This window comes from Lingula anatina, chromosome 7, assembly GCF_051362555.1.
Source record: "Lingula anatina isolate TDL-2025a chromosome 7, LinAna3.0, whole genome shotgun sequence".
NCBI classification, from domain to species: Eukaryota; Metazoa; Brachiopoda; class Lingulata; order Lingulida; family Lingulidae; genus Lingula; species Lingula anatina.
In genome coordinates this window covers 18877501-18902014 of record NC_141773.1, presented here as the reverse complement: position 1 = coordinate 18902014, position 24514 = coordinate 18877501, and the positions used below count along the sequence as shown (strand labels likewise).

Genomic DNA, 24514 nt, shown 5'->3' with positions numbered 1-24514 from the left:
CCTTCGGGCGCTGACCGAAAGAGGAAGTTTAGAGTCCCACAAATAGTGGGTTGATTCTACCGACTTCTGTTGCAACACTTTCCAAGCTTATTTTTGTATATTTGAGTTCAACGGTAGTTGTAAATTCTTTTTATTTGGCAGTGAAAATGATAGAACGATTTGAGTATCCGTACACGGCAAACAAACAACCACTTTTATATTGAAGTGCACGCTCTCCGGGTGGACGCCCTTTTGCAGTTTAAAAAGCAATGGTTATGTAAGAGGGATTGTCTTCAGACTGAAAAAAAAGAAAATAAAAGGATGTGTTTAGCTCAGTAAAGGGGGATGGATTACTTTTCCAAGAATAAGAATTTAAACAATTCATCAGATCAACCCCCTCAGGTTGTATCTCGATTCAAATAAGAAGTTGTAGAGTCTCTACAACTTCTTGACTCAAAAGATATTAACCCGAATCGCAGAAACAGTGCTAGTTCTATAGGTGTGTATTAACGATCTCTGAAACTCGGCTGCATATGCTTGTTACTATTTCGATAGTGCTGGGGACGCTATTATGAACCGATTTATACATGCTGTTGGTTAAATATACACACTGGTCTAATGTGTCACATTAGACCAGTTTCATTGTCTCCATTAAGCTCTGAAACTCTAAGGTATATCCCTTAGAACACATTACCAAAGCAACGGAAACAACTCCTGTGCTGTATACGACCTACTAGACGAACATGTTACAACAGCCATTACAGGGAAATGTTCCCAGTGGGTTCTGAACCTCAGGGTGTGTGAGGGATCATTACTAGTTCAACGTATTCCTCTCCCCAGGGTACCAATCAAAAAAGTCAATCTAATAATCTTAACACGGAAACAACCCTGACAGCAGCTGTTGCAACGTGTGCCACTGGGGACTGTCAACAAAATTAAAACAGACGTGATTCACCTACACAACAATTGAGGATTTAACTTTATTTTTTAAAACAACAATTGCGTTCTGTAAATATCTCATGAACAAATTGCGTAACAAGCGAGGCAGACGGGGTTATCTGTGTCTCAGAAATGAACCCTGGACAATTCTTCCTCGGCTTAAACTTTGAAACAAGAGTTGGGCCAAACTTGCAATGAGCGCCGAACTAGGTATTTTACTTTTACTCTCTATGCTTGGTGCAAAAACTGAGGCGCATTATCTTTGTACAAATCTGACATCTTGTCTCTCGGATCTACATGCGCGCGTGCATCTACATGTGCGGAGTGGAAGATGACCCCCCCCCCTTTTTTATAGACAGAAGAACTGGCTCAACTCGCTTCCCATACTAAAAGGGGCTTTGTATGAGGCTGCATGATCTGAGGTCTTCAGTATTGTGTCAAAGTACATAACAACATTTTATTAACTTACTGATATATACATTTGTCTTGAAAAAATAAATAGACCGGGCTGTAATGTTTCCTTGGCTTTGACTACTGTGGTTGACCCCCCCCCCCCCCCCAACCCACCCACCCACCACTCCTGTAGTCAAATCTATATAAATATAATGGCCAATGCATGTACTTGGCCTGATGCTCACAATTGTAGCAACCCTTTCTGTGCACCCAGACAAACCAGCAAGTTATCCAGGTCTCTTTTTTTCAATTTACAAAAGTCGATGAATCACGACTTCGTATTGAACTTCTCTAGGGGATGATTCAGCTCCAACCGGCCTCCCTCTTCCTGATTTGTTCTTTTCCCAAATTTCATTTAAGCTAACACGCATTACCTTAATGAAAGTAATGGGGAAGAACAATAGGAGAAAGCGCACAACGGCCTAAACCCAGTCTATTCCTTGTTTGAATATCCTGACATTTCACTTATTTAATTCCAGGAATCTCTTTGGGTTTTTACTTTAAGTGTTAACACCCGCCCTCGCTTGAAGCTAAGCGTTTGGTAAGGTTTGGTATCTCTGCGGTGGGGCTCTCGTGTTAACCGGAAACCTTGTTTAAGATTTTGGGTTATTAAAGAAGACTCCCGACAAAACATGAAAGGAGTACAAGAAGGATGCGGCACGTACGAGTCCAAAATATTTTTTCTTTCACATTCATTCGGTAAATTTTGTGTTTGAATGCACGTGTAAGTAAAGGTGCACTTCGTTTGTAGGTTTAGAATATTGGGTCCAACTCATTTATTTACTGTAAATGAATATGATAAATGTCTTTCTTGGGTTAAGCTTTTGCAATATCTTTCATCACAAGAATCGTTTTAATTCCCTACAAGATAGCCACATACACTAAACATTCCTATGGCAGTTATATTAAATTACATTAGACCTTTTTTCGTTTGGCAGGTTGTCATGAAATTAAGTTTCAGCACGCCTGGCATTCTATTACCGACCCATAAGGGAATCCAAGCACATTGAGCTCCACGTGCCATGCTTCCCATGTCTCAAAAATGTGAAGAAAAATGTGAAGCCATGGGAGATGGGAAGTGGCTCGAAGGTAGTGTTGTTGCAACAGCTGTCACGCGGCCTCGTTAAGATGGCATGGCGCACATTTGTCGCTTTACATAACATATTCAGGGCTTATTCTGGTGTGCACTGGTATATTCTGGCTATTCTGAAAAATATTTTTGTACGAAGGGATACTTTGCCAATTAAAACAGTGTAGTTAATCATTTCTAATTAATAGATGTGTAAATAGACATTAAGCAGGGCCTCGTGTAGAGGGGAGCTAGCAAAAAGAGCCTGAAATTGTGAATTAATGCCGAACAATATTGGTATGGCAAAAGCCAATTTGATTTTACCTAAATTTGCCCAATGACTTATGATAAAACAACGCCCTGGTCATGGACTGCAATACAACGAAAATGTACTCCACTGAGAAAAAAGCATGCATAGATTTGTTTAAAACTCGTGCATGAAACCCTTACACCCGACCATTTCAATTCAGTTGTGACACCTATTTCACAAGAAAAAAATTGAAAGAAGATATCCAATTAATTTAAGTCAACGTGGGAGTTTTTTCACTTAGGACACGAACAGGAGTCAACCCAGTACAGGATTAAAGCATACCGAGGCTAGTTGCCAAGTATCTCTATTGGAACTTAACAGCGTGCATATGCCCATCTATATACGGTGTTGATTTTGGACCAAAAAGACATGAAGTGAGTCACTGTCGTTTGTGAAGAAAGATGTCAGGTCTTGACCTAACTCCCATCCCGAAATTTAGTATAATGGAGTATCAAGGAGTGTTTCTGGATTACTGGTGGTAATCTTGAATTTTGTCCACAAGACCAAATGTTTGTATTACCCGTGGTAATCATGAATTTTGTCCACAAGACTAAATGTTTGTATTATCGAAAGAAACAAAAAAAGAACACCACCATTAAGTTAAAATGTTGAGCCCCGTAATTTGTTTACTTAAGAATTCAACTTTTTATTTATTTATTTTTGTATTTTTTCTAGTCGTGATTTTAATTGTAAAATATTAGTTCAAGAGGTACATTTTACAACCTAAAGAGAATTATGGATCTTATTATTTCATCTGTAGAAGTACTGTACACGCGATTCTCAGTACGGGTCTATTGTTTGCGTGTTTTTCTTGTATTCTTTCTCTCTTTTTTAACACGTGCATTTTGATATGGTAAATAATTCGTATTTCCAGATAAAGTTCAAACTTTTTCGACCTGCAGGCACGCTGTTTTCTTTTTTTAATTTTTGGCACACATCACCATGCCACCATCCTTGACACTCAAGTTCCATATTTTTTTCACAAATTTCCGAAATGTTTTCCTTAATTAGTCCATGAAATAACCCCAACCACGCGAAGAACCCACGCACTGTTGTTCAGAGGCCTATATTTCCCGGCGTAAACATGATGTTGTTCCTGATATGCCCGGCACCCAGAAGCTGCCACTGCCATTCGTGCCATGTTTACGACCGCGATTAAAATCAATGTGACCGAGGATTCGACGACCCGCAAACTGTGTCACTAAGCCGAAGCGCAATTGCCAGTGGATGTGATACAACTTGCCCTGGCAGCAAGTAAAAAAGTGGAAATGAACTGTACTTCACAACCCAAAGAAGAAAGAGAGAGAGAGAGAAAGAGAGGCGGGAGCGGTGCGTGTGTGAGTGCGTGTCAATGCATTTATTTCAGGAAGCACACACACATTGTATGTCAGTAAAGGAGACAGACTTTGCCTGATGTGTGTGTGCGCGCGTGCGTGTACATGTGCACGAGTGTTGCTTTCATATCTTATGAAGTTACATATACAACGAAGAACACGAGTAAATCGGAACTAGGATCCAACATCCTGATGTTGGATCCTAAATCGGGAGGAAGGTAGATAACGCAGCTCAAAAATCTGTCCAGACAGGACTGAAATTCTGTCTCGTCTTCACTCATAAGGGGCCTTAAGTGAAATAAAATCCGAGTGAGTAAGTGAGATAGAAACTGGACCATCAGAATACCTGATTAATTCCCTATGATTGAATGGTCTAAGGCACAGCAGAGGTTTTTGTAATGCCGTTTCTTCTCAGAGATGGTCGGTTGTCCCTTGTCCAGTAAGATAATCTTGTCTGAACATCGATTGGCCTTCAGTCGTAGACCCATGAGAACAATTGGTGAATGATTCATTAATATACAATCCGGTTTAAAACTGCTTTCGGATTACCAAAACATTCAGCGAACCTCGTCTTTTTGCCCGTTTCTTGCCAACAAATATTTGATTTTGCTTGAAGGCATCAACAATTGTCACTTCCTTACCAACCACCTACCTTAGGCCTCAAAACATTTTAAGGATGATTACATTACGGCCACTACTAGTTAGTGGACGAAATACTAGGCTTTTTGTCATCTTGCGCCCTGTGCTTAGGGGCAAAACTGTCTTTTCTAAGAGTAATATACATAGGCATTAAGTGTGATCGACTCATAAACCATTAAGTCCATGTTTTCCTATTTGTATCTGGTCTGAACATATGCAAACATTGCCAAGTGGTCTACGGTCAAAGATCCAGGAAAACAATACAAGAAAAAACTCATCAAAAGAGGGAGAATAATCGACCGTATGATCCAATCGTGTTAAAGGCTTTACTTCGCTATTAAAGCAATGATCGTACCTTCATTTTTTGCTGTCTTTTGCCATATGTCTCGAAAGGCATACAGTTAAATTGCACTTCACCGAGTTTATAAGACACTTCGTGGGATTGGAAAAAGCTAGTAGGACGAAAAATTCTCTTTAAGTGCTCAAATAATTCCCAGTACTTACGAACTGCTGTAAATATACTTAACGTCATTTTTCCTTTGGAAAGTATTCTTTCATAAATTGTAAGCGTAACAGTCGATTTTTCGTAAAAAGGTTTTCACGAGATATTTGAGAAAAAATGAGAAAAATATGACAAGTCTGATTAAGTTTCGCTTTAAGCGAGCAAACAGAAAACCTCAAAACGTTAGGAGCTTTTGGATGCGCTTCTTCTGATTAGCTTCGATAAACAAATAAGAGAGAGATAGAAAGAAAAGGGAAAGAAAAAGCAACAGAATTAGATCAAACCGTACTTAACTTCATTGCTGTATTGAGAAATACATCGTACAGAACCAACAAAATCAGTTAGAGGAACAAATAAGTGTTCTAATGGAAACTCCTACGTTTATCACGCTGATTTCATGTTTATGTAATTTGGGTGATTGGAAGCAGCTTGTGTTGTACAATTGACGTATTTGTTAATCGTAAAAAAACTCGATTTAAACCCTTGACCTAAGCTTATAGTTGGTCCTTGGTGTCACTTAAAACAAATAAACATGTTTATGTTGGTTGTGTACAATAATTAAGTCCAGTTTATTCCATTAGCAGTCACAAACCTAAGTGAATGACGTCAAAATACCGTCATGTTTGTTACGTTTTCGATTTGAAGATGGCTGATTTTAGAATGACTCAGCGTTTTAATGAAAGGGAGTGGTGGCAGGTAATTAAAAGGAGTGGTTAGGATGACGTGTCGTATTTTTGATTGTTTTCTATTCTGAAACATATTCTTCCATCTTATCGCCCTCTAAATAAGATATTTTGTCTATCACGTTGGCCATATATATGAAAGGATAGGAAAATGGTAGGTGTAAATGCTCTCCGGGACCTCTCCACTCTCTACACATTCAGTAGAAGTGATTGACGGCCAAGTTCTCTGCAGTGGTGCCCCCAAATCTAATTTCCCCTCACCCTACGACAGTGAAAACAACCACGTTATCCAACCGGCCTCTCTCGCAAAGAAAGATAAATTGAAACAACGCAAAGTGGTAACCCGACACTCACCAGGAACGCTTAAAAAGCCAACGAGCCAAACCAAGGGCAGATTTGCATTCGCTGGAACGTTCATAGGCACTTAAACTGCTCTAGGTGAATCTTGTTCTGGTGCCGTTGCTTCCTGATTCTGATATTCGGTGAGATTTTGTTTCAAAGACTTTAGGACTATCAAACAAAGTTCTTACAGAGAGGAAAAGCGGGCTATTTAAGAGGAGGGCGTTGAGCGTTCCAGAAAAAAGATTGATACATTCCACAATTTTACAGGTAAGATAACTTTCGTGCCACCCTTGAAATAATTTATGATAACCACCATGAGTGACTATCTTAATGATCTAATATACGTCTTGGTATCTATACTGTCAGAAAACATTTTCACTTAGAAACCTAATCAATCTTCATGGATTTTTTTCCAAAATGTTCTAAATTTGGTCATCACTTGAATGTCTTGTCTAGAAATCCTTTTGTGACATACAGTTCAAACCTTCGTTTTGAATTAACAGATACCAGTAATTTCAGGAAGGTACAATTAATGAAATGAATAATGAATGCGTTCTTGCGTCCTGCGACAGGTTTAATTCATGTTATAGACAATCGTAATATAAAAAGTTTAACGTAAACTTTAGTGATGCAAACGGCAGCATGTATGGAAGAATGATTACGAAAAATAAACGACAAATTATAGGTGAATGCGTGTGCGTGTGTGTGAGTATGCGTGTGTGTCAAAACAAAAAAAAAAACTATATAGGAACGGAAACAGAGCGCACTGATCTATAATGGGTGGTTGAGAGGTAGAAAATTAAAGTTGAAGAGTGTTCCTTTTCTGACAAGTGATACTAGTGTCTGTAATTCAATATTTGCGGGAACAGGATGGTTCACATTAGTAATGAAGAGGCCTGTTATGTCATATACATAGCAGACAGCACTAAGCCAATGTTTTTTCTTCTGTCTATACCGCAGAACTATTGAATAAGACAATTAGAAAATCCACATACCGATCTCCAGGGGGCGACATAGGTCTGGTACATCTCGGCTCCCTAGGGGGCAGCACGACTCGTTTCAAGTCAGTCTGTATGGTGTGCCTAGTCGTTCTTTTGTATTTTTTGTCAGGTTGGAAGTTCACTTTTGGCAGCTGTAATTAATTAGGACTTCATATGTCACTATGCTATAACGCACTTGATGAGCTTCCCCCTTCCCCCGGAGAAAACACAATTTGGCAACCTTAAGAAAATTGATTTGAAGTTACACTGCACCAGCTACCTGTTTGTGTTCCCTGTGCTCAGGCGTATGTTTCTGATGTTTAAAGCTATTTTGCGTTTACAGGGTTTAGCTGATGTTAAAAGCACATGTTAGCATGTGCATCAATCCTGCACACCAAAGGCTATGGAGACACAACGTATTTCATGGTCAGTGTTTGCGTGGAAATTGAGAATATTTCGATTTTAATTAGTACCAACGTACAGACGATTTGATACTTTTCTCGTTCCATTTTCACAGCAGTACCTAAAACCTCTACTTAATTAATTGTATCCTTTCGCTCTTACACTAAGAAGATCGTGTATCGCATTTTCGGGATGGTTGTTACTGAAGCAACGGGACATGAAACTAAGACGGTAGATCATACAAAACCTTCTGTGCCCAGAGTACCTATAAAAACAGTCCCTAATTACCGCCTAGCGGTCTTCCGATGGCTGAGCATCTAAGTTCTGTTTCTAGATCCCCAAACAGCGTTTTTTTAAACCGTTTCCCCGAGGATAAAAACAATTCCGTTTCCAGAGATTTACAGTTTGCTGCGGGATATATGCTGGCATTTGGCTTATGGTGAATATAATGTGTGTATTTTTGTTTAATAAGCGGGTAAAGAACAATAAGATTATTTCGTTCTGTATATTGAAAATCTACATAATTATTTTCCTTTAAAGCACACAATATTTATTAAAATTTGTTGATTTCTATTCTATTCTAGATCTAGTCTTAATTATGTGGCAAATCTTGAATAATAATATCGCAGGAAACTTTTGTGAAACAATAATCAAAAGCAAGCGACAAGTTCCAATGTGTAGTTATATCAAGCCTGCATATAAACCCCATTGCAGTTGGTATTTAACAGACCTTAAAAACTTTACAGTAGCTAAATCAGATCAGACTGTATTGGCGGGAGTAGTATTATTGTAGCCTCCTCGGGCGACAGACTACCAATTGCCACAGGTGAGATGGATTTGACCAATCAAGACATTTTACTAGCAAACGTCTGTTAAAAATGCGACCGTGCGCTAGTACTTTATGGAAATTTGGCATTTCACGTGAACGGTGTATTTTTTTACATTTAACCAACTGGAACTTTTATTTGCATTGGCCTATATGCATGTTGGCACTTCGTGTCAATTATTGCATCTATTGTTATCACAGACATAAACTTTCATAGTCTTTAATGAAAACATCCAAAAAGTCAAATACATCGTTTAACGCGCTGTAACAGTTAACATTCAAAATAACGGGCGTTGGTTGTTTTGATACCACTGCACGCAAAGAATGTATTTTGTGTTTTGCGTTTAAGGGCTTTTGTAAAGGAAATGTGTAAAATGTATCGGGGCCTGGCAACAGTGAACGTCCATCATAGAACTCTTAGACATACGTCTGTTCTTTTAAAGTACTAATTTCTCGCGGCTATTTTTCTATAAACGGATCAAAGCAACGTGGTTCGTATTCAGGTTTTGGAGGCCGTTGGGGTTTCTTAAGGGTAACGTACTCTTTTAAAGTAACCTCCCAGACAGCCGCTCTCTTCAGTTTAACAAAATTTTCCCAGAGGGTTATGGTTTTCAAAGTGTCATATCATTTCAAGTGACAGACAGAACAGCAGTATTGCCCAAATATTCCTTATCACAAGTTATAGTATTGTTTAAAAAATGTAAGAACATGCCACAGGTTTTTCGTGTTACAATTTGGTAGGAAAATGCAAGACGCTCGGACGTTTGAAACATGCGTGCGCCAAAGCTCATTGTTGGAACTAGGATTTAACTCAATCAAACGGGAGAAGGGAAAAATGGAAAGCATATCTACACGCAAACGGAAAAGAAACCGGCCTTTTACCCCCACCGTCCACCGGTCCCCTTATGCCTTAAACTATAAATAGACATGCCTTGACTATTTTGTGCATACCCCAATCAGCTGGACAGTTGCTGGCAATCATCTGCCCCGCTGACTACATTAAAACGCAAATTGAATCTTGAAGTAATGACCACGGCAGCGCGTGGTGGCGAGGATTCAATTTGTGCGCCATTCAGAAGGCGTGGAGCGCGAGAGTTTGCAGGGGAGCTCCCTATAATTGGGCTTGTATGTCGCGGAGAATTCAAAACACCTTTTGACTTGGGGCCGATATAAAAATAGGCTGTAGATGTTGATTTCCGAGTAAATCTAAAGATAAATATTGCACCGATCGACGGGGCTGTATTTTAGATCATTCTCCCTATCCAACTTTGTCCAATGTATTAGATTTGTGTTTCATGAATAAAGCTGTTATATATAACGAGATAGAAGAGGAATTGCCGGAGTATATTTCAACCATTCTGAAATGTAAAATGAGGGTTAGTGCGAAAGAACTTGTAAGCCAACTACATATTAGGCCTATTGTACTCAATCTTGAATCTTTAAATGCGTTGTTCTTTTGTAGCTTTATAATAACAGGGGCGGATCCAGAGATATTTACTGACAGTCTTCGAAATTATCTTTGTTGACTCATCATCCAATTTTGACCGTCTTCCAGCAGAAAAAAAAATAGATACCCGTCAATGTAAACTTGAAAATCTTACAGTCTTCCGGAAGACCCAGAAGACGGCCTAAATCCGCCCCTGAATAAGCACTACTTAGCATTCTAAAAACGATGGTCTTGTCAGCCTCTTCGAAATCATTTTTATCAAACATCTCTTAATTAACGCTATTAATTTCGCATCTTCCAGATTCACCATGGACCTGAATCATCTGTTGCCAGTATTCCTGGTCGCCATACTCTCTTCTCTGTTCTGCCTTTCATTTTGTGAGGATGAATTAGACGAACGTGGAGATGAGCGCACTCTGGAGGAGAAAAAACGAATTATTCCCTACACACTAAGAGGTATGTGGAGACATGCGCACACGTGCTTGTACATGTAGGCACATATTCAGAAATGACCAACTAAAAATTTCTTGGATGTCGCACAACGATATTCGCTAACATTATAACATAAAACTGTGTCCTCCAAACTATAACAAACTGATAACACAAACCAACAAGCAGTTCAATAGGCTCGCAAGTAGACAGGGTTATGAACATTTAAATGTACGCATTCCGAACAGCGCGGAAATATAACTGAAGGAAGTATCGTCACACATTCATCTGCAGTCTTTGGATGTTTATGCAATTTTATTCTTTTCCTCTCGTTTCCAGGTATGTCTATTTCCCGTGAAGCGTACTCGTGGCTTACTGCGGCTTACGGGGCGGGCGCGATGAAGGAGGCAGGTGTTAAGCCCGCTAAGAAGAGATGGTATGCCAAGAGACACAAAGGTGAGGCAGGCACTCGATCGGCAAATATAATACAATAGACGAAGACAATCTTAAAATGACATATAGAGGACAGACATGAAAAATTGCTTGGTTTGGTCTGGTTTCTATTTTTCTGGGGGGGGGGGGATAAAAAGGTACCTGAGAAGCTAAGGGGATGGGGTTCTGGGGGGGGCACGTGCACATGACTTATAATTAAGAACTGATAAAGTACACTGGCTTTAATACAGGTACAGTGAAACCTAAATGAATAGAATATTTTGCCAGGAAAACAGAGTATTAAATCTTATATATACTGCTTCCAGTGAACTGCTGCATCGGGCGCTCTCGTCCTATGGTGAAAGATGCTCACTCCTGTCTTGACTTTGGTGGACGCTGCTGCTCCGATGATTCTGTCTACTATCCAGTGTATAGATACTACGGCAAAATAGGAATCGGTAAGTAACAACTATCACACTTTATCGGTAAAGTCGTGTTACCTTGGTGATTTGATATTTGACATTCTGTACACACAGGAAAAAAGAAGGAAATTGAATATAGTCATGAACACGTAGACAATTGGGCCTATTTAGTTTAAATATAACATCTTATGTGAAATGAGGGAGGAATTTGATTTCCTACCAGGTCCATTCCGTTGTTGTGAGGCCCCTCCCCCCCCCCCCCCCCACCACCACCACCACCACCACCAAACACCACACCCTACCAGTAGAAAAATCTCTTATCCAGCATTGATACATTATGATTATGCACTGAAATTAATACTGAAGTTTCGATGCGTCAGTTATAGAGCTAACATGGAATCCTTACTTTTATATTTCTTCCTTTCTTCAAAGTTTCAAAAACATAATTCAGTGTGATTTATTGTGCAAATTTGGATAAAATTTTTTTTGATATTCTTTTAAGAATATATTAAAATATATTTGAACATTATTGTTTGATGTATCTAGCTCTGTGTTTCTTCGTTATCGTTAATGTGTTAGCATTTTCTTTATGACAGTTAACCCGTTCCCCATCAAGAAACATGCAGACACCAGCAGACCTTGCGGACAGTGCTTCACCGGATATTCCACGCGATGTGTCATCCGCTAGGTGGAGCTGCTAAACGACCTTATGCAGACGACAGAAAATCCTCAAAAGAGGGAGCCACAAGATGGAAGATGAGTGACATTGGGTTACTCGTTCACATATTTATTGACTACACAAATCAGTTCAGGTTTTCTGGTGCAATTTAGAATAACCAAAGCACCCGTAGACCTAACAAATCGACAGCGATCTCCTAGGTCTTTGTTGCTATGAAACTATTGTCAAAAAAAGGCGTGATTTTTTCCCGTTAGTCTCATTAAAGGTGAGAGTGATAAATGTCGACCAAAGACGCATCATCTTGTGTGATCCGTACATTTTAATATTATTATATATTAATCAGCAACTGTAAATGGTTTATTTAGTTCTAAAGCTGTTTGGGACGCAGAGTTTGATCTTAAATATGTATATAAAATTACTGGCAACGTTTTGTTACGAAGTGCCAATCGAACTTATAATGGTGACGAATGACATGTATACACGTGGAATACACCTTACCATTAGTTCTTATGCTTTGCGCTAAAATATTGTCTGTATGAAAACTGATGAAGCGTTGTGTGCTATATGTAGCTACAAAATACTAATCTGTAAATATTGAAAATAAACATTTATTATTATTATTATTATTATTATTATTATTATTAAATCATTCAAAGGTATGTTTTGTCTCAACACCCGTCTGTTTTTTAGTCGGGCGCACCTGTGGAATAAACGGCCATATCCGACTCGTAGGGGGTAAAGCAGAAATAATCCTAGTAACTTCGCAGATGTATGGGTTGTTTAATACTTTTAAAGTGGTAATTTCGCGTCGTACTTAACATATTTAAAGTGGATTAATTGAAATTTTAACGTACGAGATCACAACGATCAAAAGTCTTTTCTACTGGAACACTGGAAGCTGGCCTACTATCATGAAAAAAAAAAACAATTGGTGTTTCAAAGAAAGTTACGGAAATGATATCAACATCTTTTGAAGTGCAATCATTTCAATGTAATCATGCTCTTAAAGTCATCGTACCGATGGGGAATTATATAGATGGATAAATTTAGAATAATCATGAAAGAAAGATTGACAGATAAATTTGACTTTATGACTAGTAGAGGATGGTCTTAGTTACTGTATGTATACACGTGTCAGTTGATTGCATTTGCATCATGGCATCGCCTCACGTTGCCTGACTTCAGGATTATGCACCACAGTAACTGTCTTGAGCCCTTGATTATCACCGCATGTCTGATACCAGGGACCTGGGTCATTGCTCAAAATACACCCATCGTTTGTGTTGGGGGAACGGGAGGCCACTTTTGCAATGAGGAGCAGATGTTTTTCCTTTGAAGGGAGGACTGACGACCCATGTCTTCATCTGCTTCAGTCTTCGCTATAGGTCTATAGACATTGCGTCCTAATTTTTGTTGTTATACTAACATATAAAATAGACTAAACAATAACATTGCGTCTTATTCCAGCTCGAAATGGCGTTACTTGTATCTGTAAGGTGGTGGGATTTTGGGGTTACCTCCGCGACAAGAAGTAGTGCAGTTAGTTTTATTTTTAAAAATTGCACGTCGGTTCAGGGGAGGATCATAGTTTTGTTGAATAATCAACAATGATAGGGTTGAGATATTTTTTACGAAATGACATTCATTCAAAAATACACTGAAACCTTCAATGAAAGCACAAATTCGAAAATACCCAGTTTATCATGATGGCGAGTTGTTTTGCGGCGTTTGAGAACTGTTCAATTTTATATAAAGATAAACACAAATATACGTTTATTCTTTTAAAAGGCAATTAGAAATATTGGCATTTTTCCTTTTTTTTTCGCCTTACTATATGCATGATGTGAAAGAGAAAAAATTTAGGGTTTCAGACCTAATGAGAAAAAGAGATATCAACAATTCTCTTTCCATTATGTAAAAAAAAACTTCTATGCGATTCGTGAGGGTTCAATAAGTTTGACAATTCCCCCAAAATAAAATTTAAAATTTAAAAAGACCAAAATATAATGTTATGTTGAAAGAGAGAGGACAGGGTGTTTTTCTAAAGTAGCTTACATATGATTTCGAACCAACTTGGACAATTTACAAGTTTTCCCTGCTTTTCAATCAGTTTATGACGCAGTAAATAAAAAGAATATCAACTGTCCATACATGTACGAGATTCATAATTTCACAATAAATTCATTGCAACACATACATATTTTATATATTCCATCTTACCACCCAAGCATCATTTATCGCCTTTGAACACAAGTCCTTTTACTATATGTCCTTTAATGAGGTCACGATAGATTGACGGACTTTACTGCGGCGACCAGCAGGCCCTACATAGGATGACATATGCCTACTCACTACCAGTATACGTCTGTACATAATAAGTGCGTCGACCCATTTTGGTCCTACGCCTGATAAAGTGGACAAAGCATCAAAGGCATCAGCACAACTCGCAACCAACTTCCAAAGTTATCTATATAACCAAAAATATTTTTGAGTGCAGTGCTTGTTGTCAACAAGTGAATATCAACCGACATGACGACACCGAAAGGAGTAAGTTTGGACTCTTTGCCGGTCATCGATCTGTCCAAGATTCACAGTGACCGCGAGGGCCTTGCCGCCAAGCTTGTACACGCTATGGAACATGTCGGCTTCGTGTACTTAGACAACGTGCCCGGGTTTAACTCCACCGAGTTGCTTCGAATGGCATCTTGGTTTCTGACGCAACCTGAGCAGTGGAAGAAACAGGTGTGTTGTTTTCTTCTTCTCTCTTTCAAACTCTCTCTCTCTCTTACAGCTGTGTTTGTGTTGACCTTACAGTTATAGCCCCGGTTTAGTGAGCCATTTGATGCCCAATAAAATTGGGGCAAAGGTAAACCCAGCACCTGTGCTATATTTAATTCGCATATTTGGGACGAAGAAAGAGCATGCACTGTGTGTTGAAGTGACAAAATTCCAGAATTATCAATTTACTCAACATAATTCCGTCTTGGGAGCCAACCCTCTTAAAGTAGGAGAGCTCTGTTTAAAGACTTGACCCCACAACGTTAACTTTTCGTTCTCTGTGATTCTGCGTATTTTTCCAGAGACCTCGAATTAAGTCAAATTTGTTTTACATTACGTGCAATTAAACTAAATTATGTGCCATTAGCATACAAGTGATTCATGTTGAGAAGTGCGCATTTGAATAATTATTACTTTTCTGCTTTTAACCTCAGGTGGCTACTAAAGTTTGGAACCCGAACCCCGAAGTCAAAAATCTTTACCGCGGCTATTTTCCTGTTGATCCCAAAGCCAGTTCCTACAAGGAAGGCTTCGAGATCGGCATAGATCTACCTGGGGACGACCCAGATTCGAAGATGACCGTTTTGTATGAGCCAAATCTATGGCCGGTGGAGGATGCCACCTCACCTACGTTTCGTCAATATATGACAGACTACTACAAGAACATGACTGAGATCGGCATTGACATCATGCAGTTGATTGCAATTGGTCTGGGAATTGAAGAAAACTCTTTTACGAGGATATTCAGCGAGAAACCGTTGTCAACCCTGAGGCTTATTCGTTATCCAAGACGTTACGACACGCCGCCAGAGGTAGCTCACGGTTGCGACGGTCACCCGCTCCACTGCAACGAACATTCTGATTCAGTTTTTCTGACCTTACTGGCTACATTCAACTACGCAGGCCTGCAGATTCAGAACGAGCAAGGCCACTGGGTAAACGTCACTCCACGTCCGAACGGGCTCGTCATGAATATAGGCGACGTCCTTCAGCAGATGACTGGCGGGAGATTGAAAGCCACGCGTCATCGCGTCCTGGACCTTGGCGTAGAGCGCATGTCAGTTGCCTTTTTTCTGGAGCCCAACTACCATGCTGATATTTCCCGTGCTCTGATTGAGCCAAAATTGAAAGATGGTTCACATTTAACTGACTCGGCGAACACAACGTATGGTCCTTGGTTGATCAACCGAATGAAGAATACCAAGAAAAATGCGGAATATAAAGACGCAGATTTTTACTAAGTTATAGCAGAATTGAATATAGGCCCTACTATTATATTTTGAATCATCATAAGATAAAAATGTAGATGCAGATGCCCTTTTGAAGACTCATTCATTTTGTTCTAGTCGATTCTCCGTTACCAGTTTATCCAGCTACATGTGCCAGTATGTGCGACTACAATTCATGTTTTTAATACTGTGCAGTTACCTTCTTACCTTTCTTTCTTTCCTTCTTTCTTTTTTTTTTTTTATAGAACACTCAATTACATTTCTGATTTATCTTCATGTTGAAGTGAAAAAAAAAGAAAATAAACAATGTTATGGTCATCAGAGAAGTTCTTTATTTCTTCGCCAATTTCAAGGCCAATCTGTCACAAATATTAGACGGCATAATTTAAGAAACAAGCTCTCCTGGAATGATAATACCAGTTATGGTCTAGCTTTGCAACGTGTTAGAAGAAGGTGATATGTACGACCTGCACCACAGATGAACATTTCAAACGCTTAAAGAAAAACTGATGGAGCAGTGAGAAGGCGCTCCGGTGGGAATCCATTTAAGTTTTCAGGATTGAGAATTCTGCAAACTAAACTGTGGAGCAGCAGAGTGAGGCAGCTTATTTTTTCCCTTATCTGCCCTTGAGTGGTTCTTCTCTAAACCGGACCCTTATCTGCCCTTGCCCCCCCCCCCCCCCCCCCAGTTATTACTGATTAAGCCTGTTGAACGTGCTATGGGGATTAATGATATTATACCCAACTACTGTCTCGAGTCAGAATCTAGTGCGGTCCGCTGTCAGAGTTTTACAGGTGGTTTGCGTCCCATCACTTTTAGTTATTAACGTGATATTCATCGCCCGACGTGATATATACACTTCTTGTGATATCGAGTACATTAATATTGCAGGAATTATAAAGTATTGCATGTATAGTAAGCAAATTATGAACAAACAGACTTTAAGCGCAAGTAAATAAATAAACGAATAGATAAATATTATTGACCTATTTTCCTGGGGGCCCTAACAATTATCCGGTACTTACCGACCCTCTCTTTACTGAGTCCTTTACTCCAAGAAATAATTAAAAAGCACAATGAAAGCCACTTTCGTCACTGAAAATCATGTATAGCTAATTTTTCTGGACAAACAACGAGCTCGGTGTCTTGTAAAGGGGGGGGATGTAACAGTAATGTTACAGTGAATGTTAAATTACCACAGAAACAGCCGTCATGCTACACAGCAAAACCACTAGCTACAACTCTAACTACACCGTGCTTGCGACCGCTTGGAGAAGAGTTTTGGTCCACCTACAGTGTATCACAAGGATGAGTGCGGGCCAAAATATGTTGTAATGACGGAAGATGGAAAGTATAACCTTCCTACCCTCCCCCTGCCCCCCCCCCCCCCCCAAAAAAAAAAAAAAAAATGTCAGGAAAGCAACTGAACGCGACCCACCATAAGTTTGCCTTGGCTTGTCGAGAACTTGGTGACGTCACAAGGTAGGCGGAGTCTGTCGTGATCGACAGTTTACCTTGCATTTTGAGCACTCCACTGAACACAGCGTCACTGTGTGTCTGTTCACTCGATCCATAATTCAATACCCAAATAATATAGCCATAACGCTGGTATAGAATGGGTTCCACGTCCAAGCCGTGCTTGCCGATCATAGACTACAGTAAGGCTAAAACTGACCGCCGGGCGGTGGCTAAAGAGCTAGTGGATGCGCTAGAGCATGGAGGTTTCGCCTACATTGACAACGTGGACTGTTTTGAACCGTGGGAGTTGCTGAAGAGGGCAGAGTGGTTCTTTTCTAAACCGGACGCTTGGAAAAGGAAGGTACGTAGGATAGGCCTACTTGCACGTTAACAAGAATGTGACCGACATATTTTAACATTCAGGCCCATGGTCCGTGAAACAAAAGGCACTTGTTTTGGCTCAGATCGACTTAGAATACAGGTATCTTGATTTGAATTCTGCAAGGCCTGTGGCCCCTAACCTTTGGGGTGTTGGATGTAGAGGAGAGGAGGGGGCTTTGAAACCTGAGAAAAAGGAGTGACCAGCACTTACCACACTAGGCCGTCATTTAGGCAACCGTCACTTATAAATACGTTCTGAGAGAGGTTTACATGGTTGATAAGGGCCAAAAGTGAGAAATCTAGCAGCGATAGGAACGATCAAGAATTGCAATGAAAATTGATAATTATTGGAGTGTTTTCAGATAAAATGCATTTATTTTCTCGTGAATAATCATTAGGACGGCTGTATTAAACAGCAGCCCTTTTTAAAGTGGTTGATAGCAGTAGCTTAATTGGTGACTTCGTCTCATAATTTGCATGTGCCAATAAATTTCTTCAATTATAGCCAATGGCAATTTGTACAATATGCCGTGCCGACAAATAAAAAGAAGACCCTGACCGCCCGAGCTTTTCTGGCAGTTTGGTGTCAGATCTGTCAAAATAAACCTACTTCCGTCAAGGCCACCGTATCATTTAACGATAATAGCGTTTTAGTGTGACGTAAAAAAAATCTGCCTGCAACTGTGAGAATAGAGCACGTGTTGGGGGAGGGGGGGGGGCGGCATAGATGTTCGGTGAAAGGAAGAAAATAACCTAGCAGCCGTGTAGCACACATGCCGCTTACAATATAATATCAGTCTGACATTTTAGGCATTACACCTGTCAATTCATACCTTCTATCCCAGGTTGACATAAAATGTAACAACCGACATCCAAACTGAACAAACATTTGATAACAAAAAAACCGTTGATACAGTAATAGACATATTAGCCGTCACAAAAAATTAGTTGGGTTTTACCTTACCCTTCTTCCAAGTTTTGCCTAATTTTAAGATTTAGACCCATTAATTTTCCTGCTAAAGTTTATCTTCTGTTTTAGGTTGGAACCAAAAACTACAATCCCGATCCAAACTGTAAAAATGTTTATCGCGGATTCTTCGCGGCGAACCCAGTGGGGAACTCGTATAAGGAGGGTTTTGAGTTCGGCGCCGAACTTCCGCTAGACGACCCCGTCATGACGCGCACGCTCCTCTACGAGCATGTCACGTGGCCAGAAGAAGACCCTGACCGCCCAAACTTTTTCCGGGAATACCTTCAGAACTACCAGAAGAAAATGGCGGCAGTTTGTAAAGATATACTCCACATGATTGCCCTTGGTTTAGGACTGGAGGAAACGGCCTTTGATTGTTTGATTGAGAAACCACTGTCCACGATGCGCATGCTACGGTATCCGGTGCGAACAGGTCCTCATCCGGAAGCCGCCGTGGGGTCTGACGGGAAAAAGCTACACTGTGATGAGCACACCGACAGCGACCTTCTGACACTGGTGGCAGCGTTTAATTTCCCGGGACTACAGATACAGAAGGACGACGACAACATCGCCATGACTGAATGGCTGACCGTAGACTGCCGCCCGAATAGCCTCATCATGAACATTGGCGAGTGCCTGTCGCGCATGACTGGCGGGAGATTGAAAGCCACGCGTCACCGAGTCCTTGACCTTGGGGTTCAGAGAATTTCGATGCCGTTCTTCATGGAACCGAGCTACGACGCTGATATTTCGAAGGTTTTCGTCGGGGACAAGTCACACGGGGACAAGTGGATCACAGACCCAACGTGCACTACGTATGGACTGTGGTCTCTCAAACGCTATAAAGCCAAAAGTAACACCGAGTACGCAGGCACAGATTTGTATTAACACTATCCTAAACTTAAATCGCCCTGCCTCTTGAATATTCCTTTTGCAAAAATAAAGATGATAATACTACAACCTTTTTGGTATGCAAGGTGAAGTACTATGTACTTCAGTCGGATGCAGCTGAAAAAAAGTATATTTGAGACAAGGGACTGTCTACTTTAAAATGTTTTATAACTAAGAGTATTTTGTGCTCTTCCAAGTGGGACTTTGGTGCTTATTTAAAGTAGATTTAGAATGTAGGATATATATTTTTTTGGTATATGGGATACATATAATAATAATAATAATAATGATAATAATAATAATAATGTTCATTTTCAACTATAATAGATGGATTGCACAGTGATATAAATTGTTTATTTCTCTAAATAAAATAAGATAAATAAAATTGGTTATTTTAAAAAGTGTTAAGATGAAATAAAATATTCGGTTCTCGAAGAATATTTAAAAAATACATTAAAATAAAAGTCATCACAACACACTTAAAGTTTTTAAAAGGTTTTCAGTCTCCATGGTATGGGTGTCTTTGGAGATCTGATAGTTTCAATTTTGGTACGGTGGACATGTGGATCACAGACCCAACGTGCACTACGTATGGACTGTGGTCTCTCAAACGCTGTAAAGCCAAAAGTAACACCGAGTACGCAGGCACAGATTTGTATTAACACTTTGGTATATGGGATACGCCTAATAACACACCAGACCCCGCTCTCTGTCTTTTTTCCAGACATGAACGCGAAAGGTTGCATTGTTATCAAAACAGATGGTTAATACAGGGGCGGATCCAGAGCTATTTTCTGTCAGTCTTCCAAATTATCTTTGTTGATCCATCCTCGAATTTTGACCGTTTTCCAACAGAAAAAATAGATACCTGTCAATGTAAACTTGAAAATCTGACCGTCTTCCGGAAGACGGCCTAAATCCGCCCCTGTAATATACAGTGCATGTTTGGTGTATGAAGACAATTAGTGTTTACATATGTTTTAAAATAGAAACTTATAAGAACTCTGTTGAAGGGCTGCTATGAGAAAGAAAAACATCGAAATACAGAATGGGTGAAGAATTTGTAGTCTTCATGGTAATATGTAAAGATGTAAAGTTTTAGCGAAAACCAAGCGTCGCAGTACCTCTTACTTAATGGTACACCCAGAGGAGGGCACAGCAGTCACGTGACCTACCTAATTAGCTTCTGGGCCTATCCCCTTCGTCCTTTCGACTCTCCCTTTAAAGGTTAATCGAGCAACATAAGAGAAAACCAAGCAATTCTTGCCATTACTTTGCCCGACTTGCCTGCTGTATTAAATATGTTTATGCTCGTGCTTCCCTCCCTTATCAGTTGGACTTAATGCTCTCAATTTTGAGTTTTCTTTATTCATTGTTCGAATTTAAGTAAAGACACGCGGTCAGGTTTTTGTGTGTATAGAAATTATATGATACAATGTAATAAATCTTAAAGTGCATGCTGAATACATTTCGACTTTTGTCGCTATCGCGCGCGTTTCTAGTGACATTTGAAAAGTCTGGCTGTGTCACTTCACTTTTATATATGTAGTGTTTTATCGTTATTTACAATGCTCGCGCACGTCTTGTCCTATGACTTTATCATACTATCTCCTTGGGACAGGTGTTTTAAGTCACAGAACTTTAACCTGTACATAATGTGGTTATCAACGACAGCAGTTCAACAAGTAAAGCAAATTTATGCAGGAAACAGGTGTTCGCTCCAGCCGCACGATCAGATAAGAATATTATGCAATAATTCGGATGATGAAATAATAACGGTTACACGTATTAAAATCCCTTCACCACGCTCAAAATAACAACAACAACTAAATAAGAGAGTAACAATTATTACCTAGGTAGAGAAGCTACTGGTAGAGGTTTATTCCCAGGTCTTGTGAGAAACTGAAATATTGAAAAACATTGGAATGGTTATAACTTATTATAGCCGTTGTTTGGAAATCTGTCATTGTAATTTTGAGTGCATAATACATTATATATAAATGTAGAAGACATCGTTTGCTGGATCCTCAATTACACCTTTCTGCTCCCTCGCTATAGCTTAGTACGGACTGGTAATATCTCATGAGTCGCTCATTAAACTGACTCAGTTTATGCATGATTCCTATCACTCCGTCGCCATGCAAAGAGAATTTACTTCTATATCAATTTTTCAGCGACTTTGAAGTCAAATGGACCCTAGCAACATCATCTTTGCCAATCATCGATAATGGCAAAACCCAAAGTGACCACTTGGTTGTGGTCAGATTTAAGCTGTGCCTCAGGTGCCTGGGTCTCACCAGACTACACCCTTTTTGGCCCCAAAGTTACGTTGACCTAAACTTTGCCCATGTGCCTCGTTCGTCAGCGTGCTCAAATTGATAATTCAGTGAAGCTTTATTCACCGAGTACGGCGCTACCGTTTATGTCCGTTCATCCAAACTTTGGTTCGATACCAACACAGCCATAACGCTGGTATTGAATGGGTTCCACGTCCAAGCCGTGCTTGCCGATCATAGACTACAGTAAGGCTAAAACTGACCGCCTGGCGGTGGCTAAAGAGCTAGTGGATGCGCTAGAGCATGGAGGTTTCGCCTACATTGACAACGTGGACTGTTTTGAACCGTGGGAGTTGCTGAAGAGGGCCGAGTGGTTCTTCTCTAAACCGGACGCTTGGAAAAGGAAGGTGAATTTAAAAGGGAAACTCGACATTACACTGTTATCATTTTTGCTGTGTTTAAAGAAAGTTAGTAAATATTAGCTTATGCAGCTGGGTCAATATACACAATATGATAAGAAAGTGTGATTTGAGATAGTAAAGTGCATTAGGTAATCTTAATGTGTCACCCAACTTTAAGGTTGCGTGCATTGATAACTCAGTATTAATGTTTAGGGCACAGACCGTCGTCAAGATCAGAAATTTGTGTGAAAATTGGATTATATTTCAACGTCATCTTTGTGGGCTATTGCCGACATCTTTTTGCCTTCATCGTTAAATTATATCATCCATAATTAATTTAAAACAAAACTGATTTTTAAAAAGTTTAATCTTACATAAAAGTCCTTTTCTTTAAAATATTTTTTCTTTAAAAAAGTAAAAAGAACAATAATACATCTTGATTTTAGAACATCCAGCTACGAGTCGCAAGGTTTCCTTTCTTTACTTGGAGACTCAGATTTAAAAGTTCTGCGCTGAACATCGTCCAATTTTAACCAATTATTCCTCTTTCTACTCTCAATTCTTTCATCACGCCTAGTTTAAACTTATTATAAATAGGCCTACTTTTCATTCCAGGTGTCAATATGTTGTTAATAATACGATGAATAGTTTCGGCAGTGATGTGCGATATAAACTTTATCTAGTCTTTATTGGATTATTTCTCCACTGCTTACTGTCAACTTTAATTTTTTTCCTTTTAATACATTATATCCAAATACTTTTGCTTGATTCTTTCTGCTCAGGTTTTACCTGATTCTTAATAAACTAAGAATCTTTCCTGTAACACATTTAAGTCCACGTGCATTTTGTTCGAACATTTCATATTCTTTTTACTTGGAATTTGATAAACCATTCAAGGCGCTCCATTTTTTGCAGGTTGGAACGAAAAACTACAACCATGACCCAAACTGCAAAAACGTATATCGTGGCTACTATGCAGCAAACCCAGAAGGCAATTCCTACAAAGAAGGATTCGATTTTGGCGCGGAGCTGCCTTACGATGACCCAATCATGAAGCGCACCCTTCTCTACGAGCACGTCACGTGGCCAGAAGAAGACGACGACTGCCCCAACTTCCGAGAATATCTTCAGAAGCATCATGACAATATGACAGTGGTTTCTAAAGACATTCTTCGCATGATTGCTCTAGGATTGGGCTTAGAAGAAAGTGCATTTGACAGCATGATTGAAAATAAGCCTATGTCGACGCTGCGCATGCTCTGCTACCCTGTCCGAACAGGACCACATCCGGAAGCCGCTGTGGGATCTGATGGGAAAAAGCTACACTGTGATGAACACACCGACAGCGCTCTGTTGACTCTTCTGGCAACGTTCAACTTCCCTGGGCTGCAGATACAGAAGGACGACGAAAACATCGCCATGACAGAATGGCTGACCGTGGACTGCCGCCCGAACTCGCTCGTGATGAACATCGGCGAGTGCCTATCGCGCATGACTGGCGGGATATTGAAAGCCACGCGTCATCGTGTTCTTGATCTTGGCGTCCAAAGGATTTCCATGCCGTTCTTCCAGGGGGCAAGATATGACGCCGACATATCACAGGTCTTCGTCGGGGACAAATCTCACGGGGACAAGTGGATAACTGATCCAACATGTACAACTTACGCGCTCTGGTCACTAAAACGGTATAAGGCGAAAAGTAATACGGAATACGCAAACACTGAACTTTATTGACAAATTATGAACAAATTCTTTTAGAAAATCCCTTTCATTCAGATCATTTTAAAAGCTTTCTTATCTTGTGTTTGAAATTTCCAAGACGACATGAGGAGCAAATAAAATGACGGTAGATGAAAAGGATCAGGAAACAATAAAGAACTACAATTTTAGTTGTTTTTTTTTTTTTTCAATAAATTATCTTTTCATAAGAAAAATGGAATATTAATTCTATGCTCCGATGATTTGTTAATATTTTTAAATGCCATAGGGAGCCTGCAGTATTTCGCCCGAAATGCATTCGATGGAACTTTGATCCTTATCTAATTACAATAACAGATCGCTTGATCTCTTACTTAAATATAAGTTATCAGCTGCAGTTCGCCTTCCAAACACATTCCCCATATAACCTCTTCTTTCTTGCTTCTCCATCTTCCTTTTCCCTTCTTTTCATGATGTCCTATATGTCTGAATGAAATGTTCCCAACCCTGTCTCCTGTGTATTGTAGCAAATCTACCCTGCTTTTCTTCGGTAGCTAACATGTG

The 24514-nt window shown here is 39.8% G+C and overlaps 4 protein-coding genes across 5 annotated transcripts; all 4 read left to right on the top strand.

Moving 5' to 3' along the window:
- Positions 1–6252: 6252 nt before the first annotated feature.
- LOC106151419 (big defensin) lies at positions 6253–12493 on the top strand. Its single transcript, XM_013524673.3, has 5 exons — positions 6253–6517; positions 10207–10361; positions 10674–10790; positions 11093–11224; positions 11785–12493. Exons 2-5 carry the CDS (start codon positions 10214–10216, stop codon positions 11874–11876), a joined length of 489 nt encoding a protein of 162 aa, XP_013380127.1. The 5' UTR covers positions 6253–6517; positions 10207–10213; the 3' UTR covers positions 11877–12493.
- A 1425-nt stretch (positions 12494–13918) lies between these two features.
- LOC106151482 (uncharacterized) lies at positions 13919–16192 on the top strand. The gene is made up of 2 exons (XM_013524754.2): positions 13919–14609; positions 15080–16192. Exons 1-2 carry the CDS (start codon positions 14397–14399, stop codon positions 15884–15886), a joined length of 1020 nt encoding a protein of 339 aa, XP_013380208.2. The 5' UTR covers positions 13919–14396; the 3' UTR covers positions 15887–16192.
- Positions 16193–17383: 1191 nt separating this feature from the next.
- Positions 17384–19644, top strand: LOC106151424 (uncharacterized). 2 transcript variants are annotated; one of them, XM_087016583.1, is made up of 2 exons: positions 17384–17694; positions 18754–19644. In XM_087016583.1, exons 1-2 carry the CDS (start codon positions 17491–17493, stop codon positions 19570–19572), a joined length of 1023 nt encoding a protein of 340 aa, XP_086872709.1. In that variant the 5' UTR covers positions 17384–17490; the 3' UTR covers positions 19573–19644. The 2 variants fall into 2 exon arrangements, with proteins under 2 accessions (XP_086872709.1, XP_086872710.1); XM_087016584.1 differs by lacking the exon at positions 17384–17694 and adding an exon at positions 17708–17814.
- Positions 19645–21666: 2022 nt separating this feature from the next.
- On the top strand, positions 21667–24141 carry LOC106151425 (uncharacterized). Its single transcript, XM_013524678.2, has 2 exons — positions 21667–22258; positions 23168–24141. The coding sequence occupies exons 1-2, from the start codon at positions 22055–22057 to the stop codon at positions 23984–23986; spliced, it is 1023 nt and encodes a 340-aa protein (XP_013380132.2). The 5' UTR covers positions 21667–22054; the 3' UTR covers positions 23987–24141.
- The last annotated feature ends 373 nt before the right edge of the window (positions 24142–24514 follow it).